Here is a 27,253-nt window from a genome sequence, read left to right as displayed (position 1 = left end):
ATCTTAGGCTTGGACCTGACTGTCTGGACGTGGTTGGACTGATTCACCTTTCCATCATTGTTTTCCTATATTTTATCAGTGTGGGAAATGGCTTTAGGCACCTTCCTTCCAGACATCACGTTCACTCTCTTTAGCCCAAAGAAAGGAACATTTAGCATCTATAGTCTCTGACTCTGGTGTATGCTGTGTGGGTTGTGATTGTAAAACTTGGGATGTGACACTTAAAAGCAAGTAATATATTGTTTCTCAATAGACCACTAGAAGAGACTGATAAAACTGAGTATTTTCTAAACAAATGACGAAGAGAAATTCTGGAATTTATGTCTGCCATAGCAACACAGATTTGTCAATAATGGTCATAAGAATTTAAGTAGAGTTTGGATTCCAGGTATCCTCCATGCTAATTTGTAAAGCAGAAATAGTCATCAATTATGTGATTGCTGAAAAAAAGGTTTTCCCCAGATTATTTTAAGGATACAAATATGAATGAAAACAGCATTCTTTACTTATGATTTTTGATGAATTTTGGCTGACCTTCCTCTCAATTAGTATGATGAGAGAGAGTTTATTCTAATTGCCTTCTGTTCATCTCAGTTTTAAGCACTATCATTTTAAGCATGACTTCTACATAAGTGCTTGAATCTCAATATAAATAATCTTCCTCTTTAAAATGCAAAGACTGACTACAATGTAGTGAGACCTTAAAGAAAGAAAAATGCAGACATACTCATCCAAATAACTCATCCTTCAATAGAAAATAGCACATTTTTTTTGCCTCAGGTGATTATGCCAATGAAAAGGTCACTACAAGAAATATTAGACTTTAAGAACTCATTTTCCCTGGTTGCTTTCAAACCTTGTGAAAGAGTCAAACAAGAAAAGTCTCACTTCTCTGTAGTCAGATCTTATTTTTTGACCCCAAACTGCAATGGTTAGCTTGATCTTTAAATTTCTGCTAAAACTGACCTTCCCTCTTTTATTTAACAACTAAACCGGTTGCCTGCCTATCCCACCCCTACTCCCCACGTCAATCAGTCACCAAGTCCTGTAAATTTTACCTTAACTTTTTTTCCCATCCATCCCTGTTTCCATAGCACTAGCATCAGCAGTTCAACATCTTTCACCTGCTCAGCCATTGCCATCTAACTGGACTCTGCTCCGGTGTTGTCAACACTCACCCACCCTCTGCACTTCTATCAGAGTACTATCAAAACCAGAAATCGGAATGTATTTTTCCCTGGTTAAAATTCTTTGGCAGTACTAAGTCACCTATGCTCTGAGATCATTAACCTGGGAATCATAAACCTCTTAGGTTTGCCCTCCCTGAGACATGTATAACTAATTTCAGTCTTAGTGCAGAATTTTGCGTGGATGTGCATTTATCCAGGGAAGGACTACAGTTTTCATCAGTTTCCATTATCTAGGAAAGAATAAGAACTGAAAGCCCCAAATCAAATCCATGCCCTGTAACATGGTACACAAGACTCTAAATGTTCTGACTCATCCCAACTTCTCTATCTTCATTCATCCCAATACTTTGCCTTCCTTGAACTTCATTCCCTACCTTTAACCAAATGTTTTTTTATTGATACACATTGAGCTATATCCCATATATCAGACACCCCAAACACTACTGGGAACATACCATATTAATCTCTCTGTGTGCTCTCTGTTCTGTCTCCCCTGCCTGACATGCATGACTTTCCTCCGCCTTCTGTTCATTCCAGTGCCATGTCCCAGTTAAGGTGCATGTCCCTATTAGGTGATACCACAATGCACTGTACACACCTCAGTCATCTCCCACACAACATAGTGCCTATTCTGTACTTGCTTTCACATTAACCTAGAGTTCCACAGGGACAAAAGAGCTACTTCTCACTTCTGCATCTCCATCAGTAAAGACAGGACCTTGAACGTGGGTCGCCAATAACTGTTTGCTGCATTGAACTGCAAAGCAGTAGACTACTACAGCTTGGTCCTTGATTACAGGTTAGGTAGCTAATGGAAAAAGTCCCCTACAAATCTCAACAACCTCTAAATGCTACTGAAACCAATATTAAGAAATCAGCTTCATCCTCTGAAAAAAAAAGGATTTAAACAATAAGTCCAATAAATACCTGAGCTCACCAATTCCGACTGTCTTTAGTCTTCTTTGTCCAAAGTGAGACTGAAACACTGGAGGGCAGGTAGTAAACCAAGGTAGCTAGAGTCCTCGTCAATCCAGAAAGTTTTCCCATCCCCATTCTGGTAACAAACTGCCACAGGGGTGGACTACATTCAACCTCTTTCCATTACAACTGCAATTGATCCAAACAAATCCAATCACAGTCTTTTCCTGGTATTGATAGAGTAACACTGTAATAAAGACACTTTCTGTATTATATGATTGCCAGATAATACACAGGATGACTGGTTACATCTGAATTTCAGATAAGCAATGAATAATTTTTCAGTGTAAGTATGTCCCAAATATTGCATTTTTATATCTCTAAATTTAGAGTGGCTTATTACATAGCAATAGACAGTGTGACATAGACTTTTGCTTAAGGATTAATTTTTTGTTATTTTGAAAATTATTTATGAATTGACATGATCATAAGTATTTTTTTAAGAAATCTACACTAGAAAATACTGGCAAGTTAGGGAAGAGCATATTTGTCAGGATGAAAGAATATTTCATACTAACCAAAGCAAGAAAGGATTCAAAACACACACCTGCCTGTGGCTTCTTTCTGTAGCCTGTACTTCCTCATAGTCTGGTAGCTTTGATTTAGTTTGCATTCCCAAATGGTAGCTCAGAAAACCAAGATCAAATGTTCTAACAAACAAGGTAGATGCTCCATTGTCTTTCAAAAACCACCTTGGAAGCCACAAGGTGTAAACTGAGCCATCCTCTGCCCGGCAGAGTAGTCATAATCACACCCAGATTCATGGCAAGAAACATAGATTCCACTGCTCAGTGGGAAGAGAGCCAAAGAATTTGTGAATACTTTTGAAAACCACAATAGAATATGAGAAAGACAAAGATGGAAACAGATACAGAGCACAGCTAGGGCACTTTACTTTTCTGCCTTATATAGTTAGATGAAACATTTGGGGATAGGCTGGACTGAGAGAGCAAATAAGATGATGCTTGCTTTTATCCAGATATTTTTAAAATCATAGTTACAGACTTTTTGTTTAACACCTCTTTCTCAGGCTGTGTTCTCTTTGGCTCTGTTTTTGTTTTAAGGAATTAAAGTTATTAAGCTGGTACAGTGTGAATTTATTAAAAGGTAAAGGTTTGAGAAGAAGTATTAAAAAAAATACATGTCATTTATAGTAAATTCTAGCTTGATATAAAATGCTAGGAAATGAGACAAAAATTGTCTTCAAGTTGCAATCAGTTCTGGGGGGTGAGGGGGAGCATATTTTGTATTCCTTACTAAGATAAAAAGGTAATGTTTTCATGAGAGAAACTGTCAGGTGTTTATTAAATAAATGAAGCATAAAACAAGCTTTTCCACAGTTTCATCCATGCATGGATTTTAATAACTAACATTTATCCCTTGAATGAAAAGTTACATTTGTATCCAAGAAGAAAGGCCCCCTACTCTACATTTAGGATTTCTAGCTTCTGGACAGTCTCCATTGATGATAAAATAAATGATTTGTTCTGCCATTTCACATTATCACTGTGCTTCTTTGATGCCATTGTGAACTAGGGGAGGGGAAGTGAGAGGATGATTCCAGGGATGGATGGCAGAGGATAAGGGGATACAGAGCCTGATCGACTAGGGTAAAGATAAAACGAGGAGGCTAAAGCAAGTGTACGAATCAACTTTGTGTATGGATCAGAAGGACAGATGCCTGTCAAAATACAGCTTTTTTGAAGGTATGAAATTCATGGTGGAAGATAAATGAGGTGGAAAACAAGAGGGCTTTGGAATCCCCATCCTGATAATATTATAAAATCTGATCTGCATTTTGCATAAGTGAAGGGGGGTGTATCTCCCCAACAGCATCTGTTCCCCTGCCTGGCTTGAGGGTCTGGATGGTGACCCCTATGAAGAGCATGATTAAGTCATGAAGCAGAAAGAGCATGTTGATGAAGTCTGTGTGAAACTGAGCATGAACAGTGCAGCCTTGCTCAAGTGGCAGGATAGGGTAGATGGCTCTAGGCCAAGGTCCCAGGGCAGCTTGGGACCCTCACTCAAGGGACAATCAGCAGGTGATGACCATGGCCAATGAGCAGTTTTCTCATCGCGGCACCATAGAATGACTTAAAGGGTTGGAGTAGAAAAGTACAAGCAGACTTAGTCCTGAGCACACAGATGACATCCCTGGGGACTTTCAAAGAACAGGGAAAAACTAATGACTAGGAGATTGAAGCCCTGTTGTCAGACAGATGGACATGAGGACCCCTGTAATCTATTCTTCATGTTAATGTGACCTCATTTTTGCCCTCAGGCAGAAAGGCGTGCATGGTTTTTACCACATAAGGAGAGGACTAATAATTGAAAGGATCACTGTCATTATCCTGATATACAATACGACAGGGCCATGATTAAAGTCTGTGGACTCTTAGAAATTAGAAATGAATTTATCCAGTAAGGATTGCATAATAATTGGACCAAGGGCATGATTTCAGAACATAAAATACTTTGAGCCAATATCCCAGTCCCTCCCATTGCTGAAAGACAGAAATGGGCTGGAAATGGTTTAAGAAATAGATCTAATACATTTATATTTTATGTGTGCCCAGACATCTTTGAGGAGAGTCCATCAGGAGAGACCAGGTGTATTCTGCCACTTTGAGCAGTGAGGTAGGAGTGGCCCCAGTATATTGCTAAGCATGCACCTCTTAAGGGTAGAAAACAGGAAATATCAGCTTTATGCACACAGATGAATCCATTCACCCATGCGCTATGGGACCTTGGCAGGTCCTACACTTGTACCTACATCTTGGCCACACAACAGAAGACTAACACCAAAAGTTATTCAGCACATTTTATCCATTCTCCTCCTGGATCCACTGAGACAATTGTTGATGCTGCCATTTGAAATCCAGAGCTTTTTATTTCATCTCATGTTAAACTCAGTGCCAGCCACTGAAGATGTGGAGGCAGCAGTATTCTAAACAACTTCAGAACCACCAACTTAATCAAAACATCAAACCAAGGCCGTTGTGCTACATTTATAGCTATAGTTTGGTTTAATGTCTATAGAACATATAGTGACATCCCAGAATTTCTTCTTCACCTCTTTATATCCTTTCTCAGGTGGGTCTAGTATTCTAAATATGAAGTAAACATCAAAAAGCGTGTTCGTATGGATGGTTCCTAATAGGGGAAGAAAACCAGTGTGTCAAGACCTCAGTGTTACTGCAAATAAATATGAATCTTGTCATCCAAGGAGTGAGGCCAGGAGGTCACCATGGGCCCTGAGGGAAGAGGGAGGGGGGAATAGAATAGTTGCAACAGGGGGTATTTAGTGGACAATGGGATTGTTCTACATGATCTTGCAGGTGATGGACACAGGCTGTTACATGTCATCAAAATTTATAAAAGTGTGTGGTCTAAAATGTAAACCATAATGTAAACCATGGTTAATCGCTATGTTTCACTATTTGTATATCAGTTGTAACAAATGTACCATCCACATATAAAAAGGTTATTAATATGGAAGGGGGATAAAGGGGAGGATGTTGGTTTTATGGGAGTCCCCTGTGTTCTGTAGTTACTTTACTGTGACCTAAAACTTCTTTGAAAACAAAATGAAAAAAAGTAAGACACTGAGGAATAAATGGAAGAAAATGTCACTGTATATACAGGACAACAGATAGTACAGTGATGAAAGACAGAATGTCAAAAAAATTTTGTTTTTTAATATCCCAAGACAAATGAGCTTATATGGCTAAGAGACTTCAAAGTGAGTCAGGAGGTCATCCCAGAGATAACAGTTATGCACATCTCAGCAGTATCTCATAAACTCTCAAAGTAGATACTACCCCAATAATGGGGCTCTTGAGGGCTTTGGAGACACCCAGGTCCTATCGTCATGGCAGATAGTTTGGTGCCTTGCCTGTAAGTCCTACTTTGGAGTTTGTGTTCCTGAGAGTGACAGAGTTGGACTTAGTTATGTCTGTCCCTTCTATTTGAACCTATAGTTGGTGCTGGAATTGGTAGGTGTATGTCCAAGAGACTTAAATCTTTGGGCTATCCATGTGCTAGCTGGGCCCTGAGCCTCAGCAGAATTGCAGTGTCTACTCTCCAGTTCATTGGACTCATTCAGGACAACTAATAAGGAGATGAGGAAAGACAAACACCATACCAAGGAACCAAGAGAGTATAACTGCAAGCAAGAAAGTTCCATCCATCAGCTATATGGGGTTGAAGCCCCCCTCAATTAGAGGTGGAGTGGACATCACCATCCCAGACTCCTCAAGATTGAGGAATGAAAGCTATGGACTAGAGTGGACTTACTGGTCTTCTACTGTAGACTTATTGTGATTCCAGCAATGAAAGAAATTACAACATTGATGTGGAGACAGTGACCACTGGAGGCTCTGAGTGGAAGGAGAGGGAAAAACAGAGGGCATTTTTGGGACTTGGGAGAGATCCTGAATGACATTGCAATGACAGATATGGGTTATTGTATCTCTTTCCATAACCTACAGAATTGTGTGGGAGAGAGTGTAAAGTACAATGTAAACTATAATCCAGGCTTAGTGGCAATGCCCCAAAATGCATTTATCAATTGCAATGAATGCACCACACTATGTGAGTGTTAAGTGTCCAAATTTTTTAAAATAAATTTATTTTATGTGAATTTATCTTACAGTATGATATCACTTTCTTTATTATTCTGACCCCAAAATCATACAAGGTGCATTAATTTTAGAAATAACGCTGTCTGAAAATGTGGGAAAGTAGGCAAAAAGTCCCTGGAGAAAGATTTTTATTAAAACTTTGTATTTTTTTTTCATAGGTTGGAGCAAGAGCCAGTATGTGAAATAGAGGATAATAGGAGGATCAGTAACTCCTTAGAATGCTATGTGTGTCATGGGATGATACTATAAGCATTAAGTATTACACCTTGGGTTGCAGAAGACAACCAACCACACACTTTGAAAAACACATTCACAAATGAGAACATAAAGAATTTTTAACTGCTATCAAATAAAGAATGGTTTTTAGTACACTTTTACATCTTAGCCTCATTAATTTAAAATTCAGCTAAATTTGGAATACAAAAATTACTGGAGAAAAATAAACTAGCCTACCATAACTAAAAGGTAAAACATTTTTATCATCTGGTTCAACAACTTTAATAGAAATTAGAAAATGAGTTTTCATTAACTATTCAGAACAATGACCATATTTCTGTGACCTAAAGAATAACAAATCTTCAATAGGAACGTGTTGCTCATGGTTACTTTAATTTTAAAAGAGAGCCCAAGGATGACAGGTATCTTTTAATTGCAAAAGTGAAAGTCCCAATTTGTGATATTATGAGCAGTATTCATAAAATATATTAATAAGCAAGAAGTTACATGACCACAAAGCCACATTAAAACATGTCTAAGGTATGTTAACCTTCCTGAGGGGAAAAACAAGGCAAGAATACCTTTGAATAAATCAAGGAATGTTAAGATAAACAAAGGAGAACTTGTGGAAAATGGAGCCAGTGGGCAGAATTTCAGCCAATTGGTATATTTAAAATGGAAAGCAGAGAGCAGAAGAACACACTGAAAATATTAAATTCTTTATTTCCTCTGAGGAAAAAATAATGTGACACATTAAAATCTTTTATCTTTAACATATGAGAAATACAGTTATCTCTCTTTTTCAGCGCAACATTGTACAATAATCACCTCGTATTTGCATGGTGGGGTAGAAATTTCAATCCCCAAACTCAGGTGTACATGGTATGTCACAATAGTAAATTTTCTTCATCACCACTTCAATCCATCTTTGGGTCCCCTTCAGAAAACTAGTAAGAAATTCAGTCTCTTTTCTCAGGGAAGCTCACTTTCTCAAGGAGAGCAATGGCTCCAGAATCTTGGGCTGAATTATTAGAGCTTTCCTTCTGGTCATAGTCATCAATTCACAGTGGCTGCCAGCGGGACCCTAGTGCCCAAGCCACATGGTTCCAGCAGTCTACCAATTTCAGGCAAAATAAAGCTTGTCATGGCCAAGAGTCTCAGTGCATGGAATACAACTTCCCAAAGTGCTCCACCAGGAGGTCTTGCCATCTCTCAAGGGCAGTGTGGAGGTTCATCACTTCAGGACTTGACAGATTTTGGCCGGGGAGCCTGCCTTCTCTCTCTTACTCTTGCCTCTCAGGACACCTTGTATCATCTCTTCAGGTTGCTTAGGCTTCCTTAAAAATAGAAGGAGTGCTTGTCTTCTAGCAACTTTGCCTTTTCAAGCTTTCCACAAAAATCACTATGACTTTCCACAAAATCACAGAGGTTGACATCTTGTCTAACTCTGTGCTTAAAATGCAAAGGATGGCAGCAGTAGAAGAGAAGAAAAGAGAATAAATACAGATTAGTAACTTCTCATTAATTTTTGTGTTCTATCGAAACCACCCATTTCATGTACCACTAGGGATTCTTCACAGCCGCTCTGTGCAGACAGTGCCCCGAGCATTTGCCATACACCATTCCTCTCACTTTCTGTGTTTACAGGACTGGTTTTCTTCATTTCTTATAAATATGTTCTTTCCCAACATGGGGCTCTGCATACAATCTTCCTAAGCCTCAAATCCATACTTTACTCTTCTTTCTTTCCATTTCCTTTTAGTGTTTATTATTTAGTCTGAATTTTTTCAACACTTCCTCTCCAAATATTGTCAAAATAATGACATGTCCTTGACAATTATCTGTAGACAGAAGTAGACAATACTAATGTTTTATTATAGATCTGGAATTTTTCAGTAGGATTTCTACTTTTATCTAACTCTCCTCTTATTTTATCAGGACTTAAATCACTGGGCTTTGGCTGGTATGGAATATGAAGTAAAGCTTCAGATTATGACACGATTTACAATGAAATTTTAACTTCCAGAAATGCAAAAGTAAATCAATTTTTATACCTTTACTTTTTATGACAAGCCAGGACATGGAATTCTAGGATTTATTCTAAAGATATAGTCTCATGTGGAAGTGATGTGTACAAAATTATCAATATAGAAAATTTGAGAAAGCAAAATACTGAAAATACTCCAAATATTCACCAAATGCATATATACCCAATGGAATGAATGAATGGAATGGCATTTAAAAATAGAGTAACAAAGCACTTCATAATATGTCATGATCACTAAAACATATTAAGTTAAAAAGTAAGTAAAGGAATACCGTGTATAGTGTACAGTCATTTGTTTAAAAAGGAGAGGAAAGAACATATGTTTGTATTTGTTTAAAATCTCTGGAAGGATGCCCAAAAAACTAGTAATAATGTTTGCTTGTGGAGAACAAAATAGCATGGCAAACTACAGTGACAGCAGATCAGTGGTTGCCTGGGGGTGAGAGTAAGGGGCTGGTTAGGAGGGAGGGACTACTAAGAGGCAGGAGAAAACTTTGGGGGATGATGAATATATTGATTATCTTGAATGTAGCAGTGTTTGCACAGGGGTATAAAAAAAGTCAAAATTTATGAAATTGTGCATTTAAACTATGTGTAACTCATTCAATTTTAACTCAATTAAGCTGTTCCAAATATTCATATATACATATGAAGAAATAGATGATAGAGAGATGGGGATAACTAGATAGATAGATAGATAGATAGATAGATAGATAGATACATACATACATACATACATACATACATACATACATACATACATACAGATAGATGATAGATTGGTAAACAGATTGTTCTTTTCTTACTAATCATTCATACCAGTGGAGATATAAAGCACTAATTGTGCAATAATCTGTTTGGCTTGGAAGAAACATTAATAAAGGTATAAAGGAACCATTTGAATTTATATTTCTGTGTGTCTAAAATTAATCCAAAACACAGTACATGGTTTGCTTTTTATAAATACTGTGTTGTCAACAAATTATTTACAGAAGAAAATCAAAAGAAAATTTCTTTTACCTAATATCTGTAATGATTCCTACATCTACAATAATCCTAGTTTTGAGTCAATCTGCCCAGTTTACGTTTTGATGCCCTTTAGGCTCATGTTTTGCCTGATGAAATGAGACTACATCTGCACAATTTAGAATTTTTCTATTTGTGTTTCAAATTGAACAGAATTGGGAATTTCTGATCACTATGCCCAAGTCCCACAGAAGCAAAGGTTATAGTATCGTAATGTCTATGCTGGGTAACTGCACCCCATAAATGTTTGAGCATTAACTTGTTCCAGTTCCAGTTGTAATTCCACTTGAAAATTCAATGTGTGGAAAATGGAAAAATATCAGGCTGCTGGAGAGAGGGCTAAAGTAAGGTACATCTGCTTCTATGATTTTTATTTCAAACAAAATTTTTTAAAAATTGTTTGAGATTCTTCGTGTTATTTTCAGACTCCCACTATTTTCTGAATCCTATTTGCTTTCATAGAAAAAAGTCCCTCTTACAGCCTAGGGATCTTTTCATATGCACAGAATTTACATCTTTAAAAATACTCTTAAATTGATGTAATTAGCCTAAGGACCATTTTAATAGGCTAAGTCTTTGAAATATATAATCACCATAAACTTAGTTTTATGTTATCAAGTAACTCATGAAATGTTACCAAGAGTAAGTCTTCAATTGATCTATAAATTGGTGTCTAATATGTCTGCACATATTTTTTAAATGTATATCATCCAGAGACAATCAGCAAGATGGAGGCAGAGTAAGGAGCTCCTAGAGTCAGCTCATGCTACAGGGCAATTAGGAATCACCCAGAGCTTTCTAAAGCACTTGTTAAGCAAGTCCAGGAGACCAGAAGATCATTCTGCAACATCCTTGAAAGAATGGAAGGAGGAGATTGCCCATCTGCAGAGAAGATTCATAAGTCGAGCACTCCACACGACAGAGGCCAGTGCCCATCCTCCACTGGAAGTACAAGCCACCTCAGGAGCTATTCTGCTGCTGTAATTGGATGCTCCACTTCCCAAAAATGGTTGGCCACTGACTTCAGCTACTGATTAGTAAGTTTGGCTGGCTAAATTATAACCCTAAAAAGACCTAAAGTTTGAACCTGTCCAGATCAGAAAGAGGACAGTAGCCACAATTTTGACTCTGCTCCAGGCATGAGGGGTAGGCAAGCTGATTGAAAATCACAATGACAGTAGGAACTGGCTTCTTTCACCCAGATTAGCCTGCAGCCCTAGCCTAGGCTTCATCCCCAACTCTAGCAGGGAGGATGCTAGTGGCTCCTGCACCAGCCTCTCTGGGTAACTGCAGGTACATTTGACTGGCACAGACTGAATAGTTGGAAGTCTACCAGGGTAAAGTTTGACAAGTCTGTCAAACCCACACAGCTCAGATGGAACAGTCCAGTGAACAAATGGTGCTGAGGGAATTGGATATCCACAGCCAAAAGAAGGAAAAAGGACCTCTATCTCATACCTTATACAAAAATTAACTGAAAATGGATCAAAAACCTAAATATAAAAGTAAGAACCATAGAGCTTCTAGAAGAAAATGTAGCAAAATATCTTCAAGACCTGGTGGTAGGTGGTGGATTATTAAAGGAGATAAAAGGAGGACTGAGATGGACAACTGATGTTTAACATATGTAGAAGTTTTAATTAACTTTATTGTAAAATTTGGAAATGTATAGAGTTGATGGTAACACATCATAGTGAGTAACAGCTGGCTTATAAATCAAAATGTGACTGAAAGTGTAGTCTAGGGATGCAAATGCCAATTGACAGAAAGCTAGAGAATACTGTAGGGACTCAATAACACAGTAAATCCAGAAGAGGATGAGAATTGTGGTGATTTTACAGATGCAGGAGTGTCCTTTGTGAGCTACAGCGGATGTACATCACTACTTGATGGTGGGAATGCAGAGAAGCATGGGAAAAATACAACTGGAGTGATCTATGGAATGTGGTCAACAGATAATATAATATTCATGCATCAAAGCCAAAAACGAACTGTATTGATAATGGCAGAGTATGGAAAAAGTGTGCCAGATGTATGCTATGGACCCAGTAATAATCTGATGATATTATCTCATAATCTGTAACAAATGTTCCACCACAGTGTGGTGTATTGATAGAGTGGTGTTAAACGGGACTCCTGCAGGTGTGCATGATTGTTTTGTTAAGTTTAACAACTTCTGTCATAAAAATATTTTTAAAAAATAATAATAGGGGGAAGCAGATGTGGCTGAAGTGATAGACCTCTGCCTATCATATGGGAGGACCCATGTTTGATCCCTGGAGCCTCTTGGTGAAAAAGAAGAAGAGAAAGTGTGCCCAAATGGTGAGCCAATGCCCACATGAGTGCTCAAGTTTTGAGCCAGTGACCACACCATGAGTCACACAGCAAGATGATGACGCATCAAAAGAGAGACAAGGGGAGAGTCAAGCTGCAGCACAGCAGAAACCAGGAACTGAGGTGGCACAATTGACAGGGAACCTCTCTCCACATTAGAGGTCCCCAGGATCAAATCCTGGTGAATCCTAAAGGAGAGAAAATGAGAAGAGAAGACAACACAGACAGCAAAAACAGCAGGGCAGAAGGAGGGGAAGGGGGGGAAATAAATAAATCTTTTTTGAAAAATTAAATTAGTGTGTTAATTTCAATAATGATAATAATAATAATAGGGTGGGTTGGGGGAAAATACATCCTATGTAAGATAAGAACTATAGTTAGTAATAAGATTTTGATGATATTCTTTTGACATTTGTAACAAATGTCTCATAACAATACAAGGTGTTAGTAGTGGGTTGATATATGGGACCCCTATATGATGTTATGCATGTTATTATATACTTATTGTTTATGAATGTTCATATATAAATGATAATCCAAATAATAATAATAGTGTTGGTTGAGCAAAAAATACACCAAATGTAAGATACTTTGGTTCATAGTAATATTTTGGTAGGATGCTCTTTAATCATTAGTTAAAAATGTCTCACAACAATACAAGGTATTATTGGTAGGATGAGGTATGATGTACCTGTATGATGTTATATATGTTTGTTTTGTAAGTTCACAACTATAACTATATACTTATTGTTCATGTATATGTGATATACTTTAATAATTTTTAAAAATTACATAAAAGTATATCATCCATATTTTATATCTCATACTGTTATTTGTAAATACCCTTTGTTTCAAATAGTTTTTCAAAACTATTACTTAAACAATGCTGACAATATTTTTTTACAGATTTACTTGATCCATATGAAACTGTTCTCTAATTGTTTTATATCTACATGTATGTAGTTATCTCTCTTCACCCCCAAATATTGAAATAGAAACAATGGAGAGATTAGAAGCAGAAAAGCTTTGAAAACAGAGAAAATGGGACCTTCCCCAGTAATACCACATACTAGCTACAACGTTGGGCATTGCTCCTAACCCTTCTCTACCTGTTTCTTAAAACAGTACATAAAGATGATGGTCATACATTCATTGTGAGGATTCATCAAAATAATTAGGTAAAGTTCTTAGACTATAGCCCAGCATATAGTGACCACTGAAAAGATGAGAGCTACTTTAGAAACATAAATATTTTGAAGGCAGAACCCAATGATTGTAATTATCTTATTATAGCAGCATGATTTTAATGCATCCTAGCAGGAGTGGGATACTTGAAAATTATTATTTAACCAAGAGAAATATTTGTTAGAAAGGTAGATAAGACCTAAGAAATAATACACTGAACATGAAATGAGTCTAAATTCCAACTTTGGCCTGGTAAGTAAATAGCTAGTTTGGGTTAGTTATTTAATTATTCTAATTGTCTGTTTCATATTCTGTACAAAGGAGATATATGTAATGATGTTGAGTGAATTGTTATTGAGATATTAAGTCAAAGATATTGTCTACAACAGTGGTTTCTATATTTTGATCTGTGTGGTAGTATAAGCTTCCTTTCACTTTGAAGGAAAGCCATAAAAATGATCTATATTTCTTGGTCTATAATCACCAATGTTCAAGTAGTCCTCTCTAATAATAGGCAGATGGATCAACTGCCACTCTTCAGGGCATCTGTTGCATTAGAATGTGAACTGCAGAGTTTAGTGCTCATAAGGGTTCTTCCTACTCACATCCACTTTAGGTACCCCATGAGAACCCTATATCTATGGGTAGAAAACCAATGCTGTAAAGTTCAGTACAATTGACCACTGAAAGAGATCTTGAAATTTGCTTTTTTCACCCCAAGTAAAATACTGTTGTCTCTGATGTTCACAGTCTTTTAAAGATTATTTTATTTATTCTACAGGTCACCTGTTATGGCTGGAGGACTCTTTGCTGTGAACCGAAAATGGTTTTGGGAGTTGGGTGGCTATGACCCTGGTTTAGAAATCTGGGGAGGAGAACAGTATGAAATCTCATTTAAGGTAAGTCCCTAAGACCTTTTCACGCTGTGCATACATAATGTATTTCTAAGATAATATAATCCATTTCATTGTAGCTAGTTGTGAGGTGGTGAAAATAGAGCCAAATCAGCATTTAGATCAAACCACTTCCTTCTGATGTTTCAGGGAGATGGACCCAGGCAATATTTTAAAAGTAATAATACAGAATCCTATTTTCAGGATGGAAACTGGTGTGCCAATAGGCCTATGGCTCCACTAACAAGTGCATTACTCCTAAAGCAAATAGAACATATAGATAGAAGAATTAAGATGAAAGAAGTCAAGTTATTGGAGACTTTTCCCTTTGTATTTGTTCTGGAAGTTTCTGTTCACATTTTTTCATTACCAACATTATTCCAAAATTTAAATAACAAGAGAAAATTTTAATTTTCTATTATTCATTGTAATTCCAATTCCAGTCTGTCTTCCACCATTTTTTATCTAAAATTTCCCTAGATCTCAACTTGCTTTAACCATAAATAAATGCACAGTAAAATATTATTCTTACATATATGACATATGGCATTTATCTTGTAGCAGTTTGGCATTGTTTATGAATTCCAAAAATAGATATTGGGTTATGTTTTATGTTTGTAAACCAGTCTGTTCTTCTGAATGTGTCACCTTTTAATTGTATTGAGTTCAGAGGTTTCATTTTCACTTGATTAAATTAAAATCTGGGCTTTGATTCAGCCACAACAGTAGAATGTTGAGTCCATGTCCCCTTGGTAAGTGGGGACTCACAGAGAAAACAACACAGCAGAAGAGAGAGTTTTGAGTTTTGATGCTGGAGCCCAGGGAGTAAATGCACAGAACACAGAGGAATAGAGATGGTTCCATAGACAAAGCAGAGGCTCCCTGAAGAGAAAGAGCTTGATAGTTTACAACTGGCCTTGTAGAGAGAACAGAACAGCTGAGTCTGGGAAGAAATGAGCCTCTGGGAGAGAGACAAGCCTTATACCATCCTACAGCTGAGACCAGAAGAAGCTGGGATCACAAAGGCTGAAGAGGAAGCCTGAACCCTCACAGAGACCAGCAGCCATCTTTCTCCAATACATGGCAACAGACTTTGGTGAGAGAAGTAATTTACTCTTTATAGTCTTGTGACTATAAGCTTCTACTCCAAATAAATACCCATTATAAAAATCAACTGATTTCTGGTATATTGCATCAGCACCCCTTTGGCTGACTAATATATATGTGAAAGAGTAACAAATTCCAGGATATGTTAACAAAAGAAAATTCACTACAACCTGTGAAGAACATGAGCAAAGCAAACTAAACTGTGCAAGAGGTTGGACTCCAAATTATCTAGATGTAATTTTTTTAAAGCTATTTCAGATAGAAAAAATAAGCCTTATTTTTCCTTTTTTCCTTAATCATGGTCATTATTAATATATAAACACTAACCGATTCTTCCAAAATTTGTCATACAGAAGTCTTCTATTAAATATATCAACTTTTCCTAATGACTTCCATTATAAACTCAAACCTGGCTCTTACATCTTAAAAAATGTATGCTGAATGTAGTACACATGACATTTGAAGATCCAGCAAAATATTTTAAATTTACAAATAAAAAGCAAATGGCCAAAATGATCTTTATAATGTTGTAAAATCAATATTCAATGTGTAAACAGAAATGTTAAGTTGTCCTCAAGGTGTCATAAAATAAATAACTCAAAGGAGAAACTCAGGCATCATGATTGCAGGCTTCAGCACACCTAGAATTTTCTCTTTCACTACGTTGACACTAATCCTTGAAATGTCATTTATTAAGTTAGTGTTTGTTTTCTCCATCATTCAAGTACACCAAATTTCACATGAGGTACTTTGCATTTAACTTTAGGTTGATGCATTTTTTGAATCCTTGAATTTACCAAAGTCTTTTAGGTTCTTCTGGTATAGTAACAGTTAGGCATCTTGTTACAGTGTGTATGACAGAAGATAATAATAGTAATAGTAATAATGATAGAAATAATGTCTAAATTTACTTAGTGCTATGTGATAAATGCTGAGCTAAGTGTTTTATATTCATTCTCAGATTTAAAGAGAATAAGTATATCACACAATGTCACCTAGGGATAAAATACTAAATTTCTTTTAGTTATAGAAAATGCAGATTCTTGGAGTTTTCTGGCACCCAAGTCATAGCTACCATTCCTGAGTTCTCTGTTAATAACCACCCTATTCTCTACCCCTGCCCTGGCTCTGCTAACATATATTCAAGATGCTTACTCTATTATTTCATATCAATGAGTTCATATAATAGTGGGGCTTTCATGCTGGCTTATTTCACTCAACATGATGTCTTCAAGATCCATCCATGTTGTGGCATGAATCAGAATGTCATTTCTGTTGAAGAAAAATGGCACTCACTGGGACACAGAGACTGATATGTCTACAGGTAGGAAGTTTATTGAGAAGGTCTCTCAACAGAGAGGATCTGAAGAATAGACTTCGGCCCACTCCTGGAAGAGGGGGATTTGAATTTATACAGAACTTCCCTAGGTGGGGAAATGATAGTCAGTGAGGAGGTCAAGGGTTCAAGTGAAGTGCAGGAGCCAATAGGAAGCCCCAGAGGTGAAAATTTTCCCTTGTATGGCTAGAGGGTAGTGGGTTAGGGAGTTAGGTTTCCTTGGAATGCTGGAGGAGCTGATGTTCCTTTGATATGCAGGTAGTGGAGGTTTCCATCTCCTTTAGATATGCAGGTAGTGAAAGTCTCCATCTCCCTTTACTCCTGTCTCCATGTGGTTTCTTTTTTCAACCTTTGGAGGAGTGCCTGCCTTCAGACATGTAGGCTTATGGGGGAGGGGATTTGCCTTTCCCCAATGCATATCAGGGGGAACTGAACTACAGCTTGTTAATTGTTAATTATTGCAAATATATTTATTCTTAAATATTTGATTCTCTTAGTTGCCAGGGTAAACTGAATTATTTTCCTTGATATCTTATTATTATTCATTGCTTGTGCATGGAAACAATACTGGTTTTTGCATGTTGCTCTTGTATTCTGACACATTGCTGACTTCACTTACAAGCTCTAGTAGCTTTGTTGTGAAATTTTCCAGATCTTCTGTGCATAAGCCCATGTCATCTGCAAATAGGGAAAGTTTCACTTCTTCCTTTCCAATCTGTATGCCATTTATCTCTTTTTTTCTTGCCTAATTGCTCTGGGTAGAACTTCCAGTACAATGTTGAATAACAGTGCTGACAATGGACATCCTTGACTTGTTCCTGATCTTAGAGGGAAATCTTTAAGTCTTTCACCATTAAGGATGATGTTAGCTGTAGGTTTTTCATATGTGCCCTTTATCATGTAGAGGAACTTTCCTTCTATTCCTAGTTTATTCAGTGTTTTTATTAAGAAGGAATGCTAGGTTTTGTCAAATGCCTTTTCTACATCAACTGAGAGGAGCATGTGTGTTTTTTTTTTTCCTACATTCTGTTAATGTGGTATATTGCATTAATAGATTTTTTGTGTTGAGCCACCCATTCATTCCTGGAATAAATCCCAATAATTGATCATGGTGTATAAATCTTTTAATGTGCTGTTGGATTTGGTTTTCTAAAATTTTGTTGAGGATTTTTGCATCTCTATTCATAAGAGATATTGGTCTGTCATTTTCTTCTCTTGTGGTGTTTTTTATCTAGCTTTGGTGTGAGGATGATGTTAGCCTTGTAGAACGAATTAAGGAGTGTTCCCTCTTTTTCTATTTTTGGAAGAGTTTGAGGAGGATTGGTGCTAATTCTTCTGGGATTGTTTGGTAAAATTCCCCTATGAAGCTATCTGGTCTTGGGCTTTCCTTTGTTGGGAGGATTTTGATTACTGACTCAATCTCTTTACTACTTATTGGTTTGTTAAGATCTTCTATTTCTACTAGAGTCAGAGTAGGTTGCTTGTGTGTTTCTAGGAATTTTTCTTCATCTAAGTTATTTCATTTGTTGACATATAGTTATTCATAGTATCCTCTTATGGTCCTTTTTATTTCTGTAGGGTCAGTAGTAATATCCCCCTTTTCATTTCAATTTTTATTTATTTGTACCCTCTATCTTTTTTCTTCATCAATTTTATTGATCTTTTCAAAGATTTAACTTTTGGTTTTGTTGATTCTCTCATTTTTTATTCTCTATTTCATTTATCACCACTCTAATCTTTGTTATTTCCTTCTTTCTGTTCACTGTGAGTTTAGTTTACTCTTCTTTTTATAGTTGGTCCAGTTTTTAGATTAGGTCTCTTAGTTGAAATCTTTCTTCTTTTTTAATGTTAACATTTAGAGCTATAAATTTCCCTCTCAACACTGCCTTTTTTTGCATCCCATAAGTTTAGTGGGTTGTATTCACTTTCATTAACCCAAGATATTTCCTAATTTCCTTTGTGATTTTCTCTTTAACCCACTGGTTAAAGTACTTTGTATAATTTTCACATATTTGTGAATTTACCATTTCTTCCTCTGTTATTGTTTCCTAGCTTTATTCCACTGTGGTCATAGAAAATATATTGTATGATTTTCCATATTTTTATATTTAAGAAACTTGTTTTGTGAGCTAAAATATCATGTATCCTGGAGAATGCACCACACGCACTTGAGAAGAATGTGCATCCTATTGCTGTTGGGTGAATCATTCTATATTTGTCCATTAGCTCTTGTTGGTTTGGAGTATCATTCAAGTCTTCTATTTCCTTATTGGTCTTCCATCTAGATGTTCAAACCATTATTGAAAGTGGTGTATTAAAGTGTCCTACTATTAATGTAGACCTGTTGACTTCTCTATTCAAATTTGTCAATATTTGCTTCATATATTTTGGGCCTCTACTGTTAGGTGCATATTATTTATTATTGTCTTATCTTCTTGTTAAATTGACCCCTTTATTAGTATATAATGACTGTTTGTTCCTGTAGCAGATTTTGCCTTAAAGTCTATTTTATGTGGTGTTAGTATAGCTACCCCAGCTTTCTCCTGATTACTACTTGTGTTGTATATATATTTTTCCATCCTTTCTTTTTCAACCTACTTATATCTTTGAAATTGAGGTGAGTCACTTTTAGACAGCATATACTTGGGTCATGCTTTTTGTCCATTCTCCCAACCTCAGCCTTTTGACTGGAGAATTATTCTGCTTGCATTTAAAGTAACTACTGATAATACAGGACTTTATTCTTGTCATTGTAAGCTTAATACCTATTTTTGTCTCTTAATTCTTACATCCATGACTATTTTCATATTTACTTGATTTTTTGTACCATATTGAGTCCCATCTCATTTCTTCATGGATATGTTTTTCATTTCTTTTCCTTGTCATTACCATGGGATTAAAATTTAATATCCTAAATATATGGCATTTTTATTTGATTTGATACCACCTTGACTTCAATAGCATACACATACATTGTTATATACTCCTTCATCCCCCCCACCTTTTTTGTACTTATTACCAATTATATCTTTGTACAATGTTTTTCCCAAACCATTGATTTATCGTTAATTTTTATGAATTTTCATTTCAGAACCTGTAAGTAAGAATTAGATTACTATACCAAAAAAATGCAATATAATAGTACTGGCATTTATAATTACCCAAATGGTTATCTTTACCAAAGGTCTTTATTTCTTAATGCTGCTTTGAACCACTGTCTAATGTCCTTTCCTTTTAGTCTGAAAAACACACTTTAGCATTGCTTGTATGGCAGGTCTAGTGGTGATGAACTCCCTCAGTTTTTGGTTATCTGGGATGTCTTAATCTCTCCCTTATTTTTGAAAAAAAGCATTGCCAGATATAGAATTCTTTGTTGGCAATTGTTTTCTCTCAGCAAATTAAGTATTTTAACCCACTGCCTTCTTGCTTCTATGGCTTCTGATGAGAAATCAGCACTTACTCTAACTTAGACTCCCTTGTGCATAACTTGTTATATTTCACTTGCAGCCCTCAGAAACCTCTCCTTGTACCTTTGCATTCAGCAACGTGTCCAGTATGTGGTGCGGCATGTTTCTCTTCAGGTTAATTCTGTTTATTGCTGTCTGTACTTCTTGGATTTGTGTATGCCTATCTTTTGCTAAGTTTGGGAAGTTCTCTGTCATTATTTCTTTGAATATTCCTTCCATCTTTTTCTCTCTTGCTTCTCCTTTTGGGACCCAAAATATATATATTGGTATGCTTGCTGGTCTCTCAAAGGTCTCATAGGCTATTTTCACTTTTCATAATTCTTTTTCTTTCTGTTCCTCAGCCTGAATTCAAGTTCACTGATTCTTTCTTCTGCCAGCTCTACTCTACTGGTAGACCCTCCTGCGAATTTTCCATTTTGGTTATTGAGGTCTTCAACTCAATAGTTCTGTTTGTTTCCTTTTTAAAATTTCTGTCTCTTTAGTGAAATTCTGACGTTGTTCATTCATTGTTTTCTGATATCCCTTAGTTCTTTCTCTGTATTTTCCTTCATCACCTTGAGAAGATTGAAGGTCATTTTTTAAAGGCTTTGTGCAGTGTGACTATAGCCTGGTCTTCTTTGTTGATGATTTCTGGATTTTCATCCTCTTGCATTAGATGCACCATCATTTTCTGTTTCTTTGTCTTATAATCTTCTGTTGCTCACTGTACATATTAAAATGTAAACTCTGGAATTTATTCCTTAAGATGTCTGTTTCTTGAGTTTGTGTCCAGCTAGTGAAATCACAGGGATTTCCTTGAGTGTCAGAAGATAATCAAACTGAGCAAACCTATGCAAAAGACACCTTTCACTGTCTTTTCAAATTGGCTTTGCATTGGCTGGTGCTCTCCTTCAGAGTTCAGCCTTCTTAGGAAGGTCATCCCAAGACAAATACAAAGTGCAGGGGCTTCGCTGTCTGTTCTGGGTCTGGGTCTTTTCCTGGGTTTGTGCTAGCTAGATGCCTAAGGAGTTACCCTGTTTACAGGAATTTGAATGTCCCTTCTGCTTTCCAAGGAAGTGTTCCACTACAGGACTCAAAGCCTTTTCCCCAGGACACCTGACTCAAAAGTTTCTCACACTGCTTTCATTCTCTAAAGCTTCTTTTGCCTAAAGGGAAAACTCTAGGAGGGAGTCACAAGAGACAGGCATTTCCTAAGTCAGTCTTTTACATCCAGAGCATGGCAAGGGACCACAAAGCCTATGTGCTGTCCAGCTTCAAACTTCCTTAGGGATAGGATGTGGGGACCAGGAAGGTCACCACAAACTTCCAAAGCTCCCCAGAGCCTCACTTTCTTGGCTCAGCACCTGCCCAGCAATTGCAATCCTTCAATTGTCCCACAGCTCTGAGGAAGTGAGCCATCTTTAAGCTTCCTCCCCTGCCTTTACCCAGGACAGAACAATGGATGCCTGAGAGGTGGGACCCCAGTGATCCTAAGGAGCTAATCAAAAGCAGAGATCAGAACTTGGGGCACTAGGTTTTATGTTCTCTGTACCAGAAAGCTATTTCAGTGTCTGGAGCCCACTGCTGCCTGCTGTGAGTGTGGGGGATGGGTAACAATAACCACTACATGCAGAGAGCAATTCACTCTTATTTACTGCAATTTACCAGCCTCTTCCCCCCCCCCCCCACTCTTCTGTGGATGCTGCACAATATTCTACTGGACTCCAGAGTTTTTAAATAGTTATCCAGGCAGTTCCTGTCTGTTTAATAGTTGTTCTGGTGGAGGGACTGATTCCTGGAGCTTCCTACTCTGACATCTTCCCACAAATCTCCTTTTAATAACCTTTTGATCCCTACGTAATGATTCCTCTCACTGAATGGAAGCTAGTATCTTCATTATGGTCAAATAGCACAGCAGCAAACTTCCTGGAAAATACTATTGATTATCAGATATTGCTCAAATATCGCCTGGGTTCAATATTACAATAATACAGCCCAATGAAAAAGCGTAATAGTATCTTTGACCCCAGTATTGAAGAAAAAATGACACTGATTTATTTTCAATATCATCAGAATTCAAGGGATACATTTCTTTAATTTGCTTTCCACAGTTCAAGAATTTTTTTCTTAGTTTCTCTTAATTCATGAATTCTCTAAGTTTAAAATGCTCTTAAGAAAATTTCTATTAAACAAGAGACACCTGGCTTTGCATAATGAACTGGACGAAGGATAAAATGGCTTTTGAAAGTCTGGAGAGTTTGCAGAATATACATTTGCGTTCTAAATCACAAAGGTGTTTTTTTTTTCAGACAAATATAAACTTGCATCCTTCGCTACCCTGTCACTTTTATCTATCACACCTCTTCTGGGTGACCTGAGATTTTATTACCCCATTTCCTATTTTTCAGTTATCTGCCATTCTGAAGGATGTAATTGGAATGCAGCCCTGTGGTCTTTGTCTGGAAACCATGGCAACAGTGCTGGAAGTTCAGGACTAAATTGCCCCAGGTTGTGTGGTTGGAATGATAGATTCTTTGGCAACAGCGATGCCTCACAGGGCCCCATTTCACTCCTATCCCTCCATTCTTCTCCTTACTGTGGGCTGACCTTGAGGTTTTTGTCCCTGCCTATTAGTATTTTTAACTTGAGAGGAACAAATTTAAATGGGCTTTGGAAAAACTTGCATTGAAGAAAGGAGGATTTTCTCTGTGTGAAAAGAATCAAATGACTTCTAAATAAATAGTTCCGTTAAATAGGAATAAAAAGTCAAATTCCTGCATTTTCAGCACAATTCAGCCCTTGCTCTCAAAAAAACTTTCATTCTAATAAAACAGACAGGAAAAGCTCATGCAGCAGAAAGGCAGGTGCACCGCGGCCCTTGTTCATCCGTGCCTTTCCTACCTGCTCAGTTCAGCTCTGAGGTGAGACTTTCCCTTCAGGGCATCATGCTACCCAGGTGCCCCACTCCCCTGACTTCCATCTGAGGTCTGCAGGTGCGCAGGACTGCTGAATGGCAAGGCACTTAGAATGAGGGATCCCCGGAACCCCTTTTTGGGGGTTCCTCCGCTTCGCCTCTTCTGCTCTGCACCCTGGTCCTCTGCAATTCCTTCCAAACTGGCTTCGTGCCTCTCTTTTATTTAGTTACCACATCCTTTTCCTTCCCCCTGGCCCAATCTTATTTAATCTCTCTAAACAGAAAAAAAATATCAGTCATAAAATAAGCCTCTGGGGTATCTTCAAATGTTTGTTCCTACTTTGGTGTGGCTGGAGAGGAAAATGCTCCTGAAGAGATAAGAAGGAAAACACTTTGAGCATAACCAGACTGCTACTTCGCGCTATATCTTGCCACACAGAAGCAAACATACACAGTTTAAAGTGACTGAAATATATCTGAGACTCCCTTGATGACACTGAGCTACCTGGGAACCAGTTCTGACAGCTCTATTCTTCCTGTGGTGATAATAACTATCCTATGGTCCCCTCACAAGGAAGAAAAAATGTTAGCATTTAAATGCCATTGAATTTCATTTCTTATCCCATTCAACACTAATGTAAAGCAGAAAAATAATATTTTTTATTTTATAATTGCAAAGATAGGCCATTTCCTGTTAATATCAAAACAAGGATTAGAATTCAGCTTTGCTCTCAAGACCATTAGCCATATTTCTCTTAGCTGGAAAAATGGAAGACTGTATGCCTTTGGTACTGTACTACTGTTCCTGTAACTGTCCAAAACTACTTTTTTTTCATTTTTCTTTTAAACAAATCAATTTTATTGATACATATTAATAAAGCACACAAAGTGTACAATTAGTGGTATTTGGTATAATCACAGTTGTATGTTCATCACTTAAATCATTATTAAAGTATTTTCATTATTTCAATAATAGTAATAAACAAAAAACAGATAAAAAGAAAATCTGTCACTTCTCAATCTCTCTGTTTCCCCTGCTGTACATATCTGCTAATACTGGCTATTCTTGTACAGTTATATATTAAGCAGATTTATTGAGATATATTCAAATACCATGTGATCTATCCAAAGTGTATATCAATGGCTTCTTTTTTTTTTTTGGATGTTAAAAAGTCCTTTATTGTAAAATAAATAGAAAAATAGATTGAAAGAAATTACAAATTTTAAAAGAGAGTATATGGCCAGTGTATTAGTCAGCTAAAGGGGTGCTGATGCAAAATACCAGAAATTGGTTGTTTTTTTTTTTAAACCCACTTGATTGTCCTGTATAATTCTTTTTTTTTTTTACTTTTTAAAAATTTATCCCTCCCCATTCCCCCCATTGTCTGCTTTCTGTGTCCATTCGCTGTGTGTTCTTCTGTGTCTGCTTGTATTCTCATTAGGCGGCTCTGGAGACTGATCTTGGGAGCTTCTGGAGTGGGAGAGAGGCTATTACTCTCTTGCACCACCTCGGCTCCCCTGTTCTGCTACGTCTTCTTATTTTCTTTCCTCTGTGTCCCTTGTTGCATCACCTTGCTGCGCCAGCTCTCCACGTCAGTTGGCACTCCTGTGCAGACCAGCTTTCCTGTGCAGGGTGGCTTTCTCACGCAGAGCAGCACTCCTGTGCAGGGCTGCATTCCCACCTGGGCCAGCACTCCACATGGGTCAGCTCACCACGTGGGCCAGCTTGCCTTCACCAGGAGGCCCTGGGCATCAAACCCTGGACCTCCTATATGGTAGGCGGGAGCCCAATTGGTTGAGCCACATCCATTTCCCTGGTTGGCTTTTATATAGGGTATTTATTTGGGGTAGGAGCTTAAAGATACCAGGCCATAAAGCATAAGTTACTTCCCTCACCAAAGTATTTTCACATGTTGGAGCAAGATGGCTGCTGACATCTGCAAGGGTTCAGGCTTCCTGGGTTCCTTCCTTCCAGGGTGTTGCTTCTCTCTGGGTTCAGGGCTCCTCTCTTCCCAGGGCTTGCTTCTTCCTGGGCTCAGGGTTCCTCTCTTCCTGGGGCTTGCTTCTCTTTCCTCTGTGGGCTTACTTCCCAGGGCTCCAGCTTAAGGCTTCATCATCAAACTCCAAAATCAAAACTCCAACATCAAAATCCCTCAACTCTGTCCTTTGCCATGCCTTTTACCTGTGAGTCCCCCCCACCAAGGGGTGGGGACCCAATTCCCTAATGATGTGGCCCAATCAAAGCCCTAATCGTAACCTAATCATGCCCAGGTTCAGACCAGTTCACAAACATAATCCAATATCTATTTTTGGAATTCATAACTACGTCAAACTGCTATAGTCAGGTTAGATTTAATATAATCAGTTATAAAAAATAAACAGCATAGCAATAAACATTTATAAATGTAAATAATAATTCAAATATAATAGAAATTAATTATAATGTAATTCTAATTTTTATATTACAGCTCTAACTATTGAGCATAATAATCTCTAAAAATGAAATTAATTACTCATTTAGTTATTCAATTTCAATTTAGGCCATAATTCTTTCTAGATAATCAAATTCCTATTTGGGAATTCTTCACATCTTTTGGAATGAACTTCAGTAGATAACAATTTGCCAACTCATCATCTTATAAGGCAGTAAACTCAAAATCTTGTTCAACAGTTGTTTAATAGTTCATGCTAAATCAATATTGATCCAGATAGATTATTTTAAAGAGTATGAATAAGAAAGTGTTTTAAAAAATGAAGTATCCAAAAATACATTTCTTCTACAGCCCTCCTCAATTAAAAGCAAGTGCTTATTTTGCATGAAAAAATTACAGAATACTGATCACAGGAACAATTTTCCAGTTGCACTGAGAAATTTTTGTTCATATACTATAATGTTATTTTACTTTTATCTGGTGAACTCCAGCTCTTTTTTGGTTACTATTTGCATGGAATATCTTTTTCCAAGCTTTCACTTTTAACCTGGCTTTGTCCTTACATCTAAGGTGGGTCTCTTGTACACAACATAGAGATGGCTCATATTTTTTTATCCATTCTATCTGTTTATGTCTTTTGATTTGGGAATTCAATCCATTAACATTCAGTGTTATTACTGTAAAGGCATTACTTAAGTATTGACTTTTCATCAGAGAAGAAAGTAGTATGATGTATTTAAGGTAGTGAAAGAGAAAAATTGCCAGTCAAGAGTTCTGTATCTGGCAAAACTGTCCTTCAAAACTGAGGATAAGTTCAAAGTTTTCACAAACAAAAACTGATTGAAAATGTTAACAATGGACCAGATTTGCAAGAGATACTAAAGGAGTGCTGCAGTTCGAAAGGAAAAAACAAGGGGGAGAGTCTTGCAGAAGAGTGTGTAAATAAAGATCATTAGGGAGGGTAAACTAAAGGATAAGAAGAAAGACAATAGAATGATATGATAACACAGAGCTGAAGAACAAGATGGATGAAAAGTCAATACTTAATTTTATCAAGATTCCATTGTATGTAATGCTTGTTTTTTTCTTACTGCTTTAAGAATCCTCTCTTTATCACTGATATTTGTCATTCTGAATAGTATGTTTCTCAGGGTAGGTCTATTCAGATTTATTCTGTTTGGGGTGTGTTGTCCTTCTTGGATATTGGTATTTATATCCTTAATGAGGGTTGGGAAATTTTCCTTCTTCATTTCCTCAAATATTCTTTCTGCCCCTTCTCCTTCTGGGACACCAATAACACAAATGTTTGTGTGTTTCACATTGTCATTCAATTCCCTGAGACTCTGTTCCATTTTTTCCATTCTCTTCTCTCTCTGTTCTCCTGTCTTTTCCACTTCAGATGGAAATCACTAATTCTGTCCATAAACAATTCAAATCTTCTTTTTTTTCCTTCATATTTTTTTAATGTTACATTCAAAAAATATGAAGTCCCCATATACCTCCCAC

General features: G+C 37.1%; 1 protein-coding gene across 2 annotated transcripts in view; it reads left to right on the top strand.

Annotated features, from left to right (window-relative positions):
* GALNTL6 (polypeptide N-acetylgalactosaminyltransferase like 6) overlaps positions 1–27,253 on the top strand; it is a 1,335,131-nt gene that overhangs the window by 1,179,226 nt on the left and 128,652 nt on the right. For both annotated transcript variants that reach the window (XM_058308264.2, XM_058308217.2), the window contains exon 8: positions 14,401–14,518. In XM_058308264.2, coding sequence (XP_058164247.1) covers positions 14,401–14,518 — 118 coding nt within the window. The remainder of the gene's footprint in view (positions 1–14,400; positions 14,519–27,253) is intronic.

Source organism: Dasypus novemcinctus, chromosome 1 (assembly GCF_030445035.2).
Source record: "Dasypus novemcinctus isolate mDasNov1 chromosome 1, mDasNov1.1.hap2, whole genome shotgun sequence".
Lineage (NCBI taxonomy): Eukaryota > Metazoa > Chordata > Mammalia > Cingulata > Dasypodidae > Dasypus > Dasypus novemcinctus.
The sequence above is the reverse complement of the archived record's forward strand: the minus strand, read 5'-3'. Positions and strand labels throughout refer to the sequence as shown.